The following is a 5,917-nucleotide window of genomic DNA, read 5'->3' as shown; positions in this document are numbered from 1 at the left end:
CAGATCTACAAGCGGTTTGTACTGACTGATTCGTCTCGGCCAGGGCTTCGATTTGATATCTTGATCGTTTTTTGGGTCCTCACGGTTTGGGATAACGGCCTCTTCGAAGTTCCGAGGCAGATTCTTTTACATTTAGGGTTTTAGGGTTTTAGGGATTTGGTTTTAGGCTCAGGGTGTTAGAGGCTATCGTGCTGATAACGTGTTGTGAAACTTAGAATTTAGAACTGTAAGTTTATGTATATTATTAATGAATAAGTGTTCCCTTTATATAGAGGTTACAAGAGAGATAAATGGAAATACAATAATAGGAAAGATTACAAATCATAAACATAAACGAATTAGAAAATTGGCAAGTTGTAGCCGCTTCTCTCTCCTCTCCAAGTCTCGCGGCCGCCTCTCTCTCTCTAGGGCTGGGTCGTCTCTCTCTAAGTGTATGGACCGGTTACGGACCGGGCCGGTTACGGACCGGGCCGGTTACGGACCGGGCCGGTTATAGACCGGGCCGGTTATAGACATGCACCAATTGATTTCTAACAAAAAAACACATATATACTATGCTAAAAGTGGGTAAAATCCATGGCATATCAAAACTCACTAATGAAAACACAGATTCTCAAAAGTGGAAGAATGAAAGCTGCATTACGGTTTTAGAAAATAGAGACGCAATAATGGCAAATATAGATCGAAGAAACAGATTCCAAACCTGAGACAAGTGCCAGAAAACAAGGAGGTATCCATGACACCTAAGGGGTAGGAAGCTGAAATAAGATCCGGGATGACAATATATTAACGAGAGAGTCGACAAATCATGGATCTACGGAGCTTAATTTCCATATCGAAGAAGGAGAAAGAGTCATTCTTGGGATCTGAAAGTTCTTTTTCCTAACACTTGATACAAAAAGATGAACATAGAGATTGGTGTGCGTGTTTTTTTGTCGTCAAGGAAAACGGAAAATTACGAGCTGACTCGCTGGTCAGAACAGAATTATCAAACGACCGTCAATAAAATTGTCCAAATAATTTTAAATTATTACTAAAATCAAAACGTCTTATTCATCCAGGAGCTTTGTTCTACAACATTCTCAATGTGATCTAAATCCATTTGAAATCAGAGGATACAATCCAATACTTCCACTAACATCAAACTCGTTATATTAATATCACCAAAATAGTGAAATATTGTTAGCAAAATGGTGAAGGCTTTCTTATCCTCGTACCGGTTCTGGTGTGTGGTGGCTCTCCGATTAATCTATGTAACATTTCTTCATAATGTTAATGTTTCACAGTGTCCATTGCAGTTTTAATCAGTCGATATCCATATCTGCCAGTATCTGCTTAAGCTCCTTTCCTCTCTTCCTTGCTAACTCGACGCAGCTATGCAAAAATCACAACCAAATAAAAAAAAAGGCTTGTTTATTCATTTAAAAGACTGGTGAAAACTCTCACCTTGATTTATGGCTGATGAACCAGCAAGGGCGTTTCCTCCTGATTTATTGAAAGCAACAATTTGATCCGAAGAGTCCAAAACAACAGTCACGAGAGTGTCCATGATGGATTCTTCTTCAGCTGTTGGGTCTGCTAGAATATACTTCTTGTGGAGTTTGCTAGTTAAAGAGAAAGGGATGTTCTTGTGCGTGAGTTTTCTCTTCTCCTTGTTCACTGCTTCTTTCATGGTGATAGATGCATTCTTCTCTTCTTCTCCACTGATGGAAACTATTCTTCCGTTGTCGTTCAGAGCAACAACTGGAATTTGCACTGCAATATAAAATTTATCTTATGCATCAGAATAGGTCTGAATATCAACGGGAATTCAAGCTGCTTTTCTACAGATAGATAATGTCATAGGCATCTATCTAAGGCCTTCTCTTCTCTGCAGACTCTGAAATGTCTTTAGACCAAAGAGCTAAATAATGGGGAACATACAATTCGAAAAGGCAGCAACAGCAGCATCGAAAAGAGCGCCATCAGCATTCAGGCAATAAATGTCCTATAATAAGTTCCAGAGAGCATTCAGTAAGCAACTTACTAGAAAAGGAGATGTTGCCTCGAGAAATGTCTATTAGTTTCTCGAAACTTCTCTTTACTTCTGTAGAAATATACGTTATCATGCATTATTCATTCATTAATTTAAATTTGGTTTTTCAGTTCAGGCGACTCTTTGCGCCATACGGATTATCAGAAAAGTTCCTGATATTTCTGACAACTTTACTAATTATGCCGCTTCTTTACTCAAAGAAAAGCATCATGGTGAAGATGCAAATGTTAGGTGGACGTTCTGATACATACACAAATACAAAAACGAATGGAGCAGAGTCTACGACAATGAGTGCACATGCGGATGAACAAAACGAAGTGAAGATCGAGACTTGAAGAAAGGATTGCTGACCAAGTTAGAGTTAATGCGCAGAAACATCTTGGAAGGCAAGCATGAAGAGATTCACTTTGGAAAAGAGAGATCTCACAATGGGAAGTTCATTAAAGACTTTGTATGAGTTTTAGGGAATTTACGATATTTGGGTAGTTAGTAAATATTAGGTAGGCTAGGTTAGCCGACTTAACTATTGTATATATATAGTCCATTACGAACTATGTATTAGGGTTGTCACCGGAGTTGTATTCTTAGCATTAGAGTGGGTTTCATAAGTTTGTAAGCTAGTGAAAGCACTAAGGGCTAAGGGAAGAGGTTCTAGAGGTATTGTATTCGACCTTAGGACGTGTGAGTCTACGGCAACAAGTCAATGGTGTTTTGATCTTGTTGAGGTTATGTTTAAGGAGAGACTTGTAAGTTCACTTTAAAAGAATACTATTAATACACATATCTTTGTAAAGATATTCTCTGGTGTGCCATTTGATTTACATCTGTGCCATAGTTCTTACATTTACACATGCTGTTCTCATTTCACCTTTGTACAGAAATATGTATAGTCAGTTGCGAAGCCCTTGAATATTTCCGGAAGGTAATCTCGTAATTATACCCTATCAGTTGGGGAATCTGAAAGCCGCTCTATGTCTGGTCATTAGTCTTAGCCTCTTACTTTCTCATGGTTCAATGATTCTTGTATCTGAAATCTTATATCATCCATGCATTCTCCATTTTGTCGCTTAAGACTCATGATCTTCTTGGGACAGTTGCATAAATTTTGCTTGTACAGTGAACTGATTTAAATGTTTTCTTTCTTTTTTCATCTTGTCGTGATGGAAAATAGTGGTTTCCTTTTCTGTTTGACAGAAATGCACAGAGGGCTTGGTTAAAACCCTGAGGGGTATTGCAAACAGTCTATATTCGCCTGCCTGTTGGGTATGGGCCTAGCCCTCCCAAAATGCCCACAAGACAATTATCCAGACACATGATCACAACAAAGGAAGTTGGCTCGTCAACTTGCGAGCCGGTGATCGACTCGGCTTTAGACTGCTTTTGATCGGCGAGACGACCTACCGAAAGTCGTCGGCTCAACCACTCGAGTCAGCGGCCCGACACCTCGGCCCAACCACTCGAGGAGGCCCGTCAGGACAGAACACATTAGGTTAACGAGCATGTGTCTATAAAAGGAGGAGAAAAGGCAACAAGGAGGGGATCCGCAAACTATTACACTCACTTTCGGCTAGATTTAGGGTTTCATATCTGACTTCTCGCCGACTTGTACGGTCCGACGAACCAGCTTTCGCCGGATTAATTCCTTTGTTCTCTCCCCCTTTTGTAACACTGTTTCGACTCATTGATCTAATAAAACACGTATTTGTCTTGACCCACCGACGAGAACTCGTCCTTTCTCTTTACTAGTTTATCGACAGTTTCGGTTCAAACAGTTGGCGCCCACCGTGGGGCAGACAGAGTAGCGTCAGCAAAGATCATGGCTCGACCTGAATCACCGTCTGATGACGAGTCACCTAGGACTGGAGGCGCTCCGACAGCAGCGGCCTTCGCAGATACCATACTCGAGAGGATGGCACAGCAAGACGCCGTCCAGAAGGCGACGAACGAACAACTCGCCGCCATCGCCGCCATCTTGGCTCCTTTGGCCGGAAACTCAGGAGATCCGGCCTCGACGGTCCAAAGCCGAAAAGCCGGTGAAGAAAACACGACGAAGACAAACGCCGCCCAGGTTCAAACACCCGGTGGCGTAGACCTCGTCACCGTCCGGGAACTCGCTAAGCTTAAGCAGTCGTTCCTGGACATGAAAGACCGAATGCTCGAAGGGCCTACGGCAGCGCCGCTGATCGAACGCATCCTAGCCGAAACCCTAAAAACCCCTTTTTCCCGGCGAGTCACCGACGTTCGGTACCGATCAGCCGAGAAAATCCGCCTTCCGACATACGCCGGAAAGGCAGACCCAACCGACCACATCACTTCTTTCAACATCGCGATGGGTCGAACTAACTTCTCCGAAGAGGAAAGAGACGCTGGCTATTGTCGCCTCTTCGTTTTAAAGTCTTCAAGGACCAGCCCTCGGGTGGTTCACTGGATTGGAGCGAGACTCCATCCACGACTTTCAGGACCTGACGACTGCATTCCTCAAGCAGTAAATTATGTTTACGAGACAAGGTGCAACTTTATCTGACCTTTGGAATCTATCTTAAGGGGCGAACCTAAGCCTCCGTGACTTCATGGAAAAGTTCAAAATGGTTGCCTCGAAGGTGCAAATTCCAGACAGCGTCGCCGTCGACGCGCTGATGAATACCCTCTACTTCAAATGCCTGTTTCGCGAGGATCTCTACAGAAACCCCACCACTTCGCTCCAGGACGCTATCGCGAGGTCGAACAACTTCATCCGAATGGAAGAAGATACAGCAGCGATACTCAAGAAACTGAACACGGCCGCTACCGGCGACTGCTCCAAAAGCTCCTGAGTCACGCCAAGAACCTCGACAGCACGCCTCAGGCAACAAGTCTAACCAGCCAAAGAGCTTCGTCTATGTGGTCGAAGGCAAAAATCCGTCCCCGGGATCGACTTTCGTCGTACGCGAGAAAGGTTGAAACGTTTGGGAGAACAACGAAAGGCCGCAATCCTCTTTGGCACCTTCAACTTCGAGTCCTGGCCCGGCCGAGTCAAACCTATGGTGCAGCTACCATAAGTCCAAGGTGCACGACACGAGGAACTTCAGGCATCTGGTCGATGCCCTCTTCTCATCCTACGAAAACAGAACAGCCAACGTCGAGCTTCCCAAGCCCAGGCGAAACAACACCAAGAGCTGGAGCAAGAACAAAGAAAAGAAAGCTCAGAAGAATCAAGATAAGCCTGGAATTCGGCCAAAGCGCACAGAGGATGACAAGCCAGAAGAGCGAGACGAAGACGAGGGCGAAGCACAAGTCGAAGAAGAGCAACCTCGTAATCGTCGACGTGTCCAAGTCATCGTCGCACGACCAAGTCCTCGGAATTTCCTCGGAATATACCGACGAAATTCCGAGGAAATATTAATCCGTCGGAATATTCTTATGGAATACCGAGAAAAAATGTATTCCTCGGAAAAAACCAAAGAATTCCGAGGATATATTATAGCCGTTAGAGAGCCGTTAGAGAGCCGTTTGGGGATTTTAAAAATTCCGAGGAAATTCCGACGAACTAGCCGTTTCCGTCGGAATTCCGTCAGAATTTCCTCGGTCTGTCGGTAGGATTTCAACTATAAATACAAGCACCCCTCTTCCTCTTAATTCACTCCATATCTTCATCTTCCCTCTTACTCTCTTTACACACGAATTTGATTCATAAAAAACATGTCTTCTTCAAATTATTTTCGTTCTTGGATCGATCGACCTCATTTGGATCCGAACACGAGATTGCTTACGGAAGAATACTAATGAGGTATAACTGAATTCATGGGGTTAGTTCATCGACAACCGGAAGCAAAAACTGGTATGTTAAGATGTGCTTGCTCTAATTGTAAAAATAGAAAGGTTATTAAAGAGTGGGATGTTTGG

The 5,917-nt window shown here is 43.6% G+C and overlaps 1 protein-coding gene across 1 annotated transcript in view; it reads left to right on the top strand.

The window, feature by feature from the left end:
- Positions 1–1,982: 1,982 nt before the first annotated feature.
- The window catches only part of LOC106336320 (AP-1 complex subunit gamma-2), a 22,741-nt gene continuing 18,806 nt past the window's right edge, over positions 1,983–5,917 (top strand). The window contains 4 exon segments of the mRNA XM_013775122.1: positions 1,983–2,013; positions 2,146–2,261; positions 2,871–2,957; positions 3,230–3,287. Of these exon segments, the coding sequence (XP_013630576.1) occupies positions 1,983–2,013; positions 2,146–2,261; positions 2,871–2,957; positions 3,230–3,287 (292 nt within the window).

Source organism: Brassica oleracea, chromosome C1 (assembly GCF_000695525.1).
Source record: "Brassica oleracea var. oleracea cultivar TO1000 chromosome C1, BOL, whole genome shotgun sequence".
Lineage (NCBI taxonomy): Eukaryota > Viridiplantae > Streptophyta > Magnoliopsida > Brassicales > Brassicaceae > Brassica > Brassica oleracea.
Note: the sequence above shows the minus strand (reverse complement) of the source record. Positions and strands in the feature narration are given on the sequence as shown.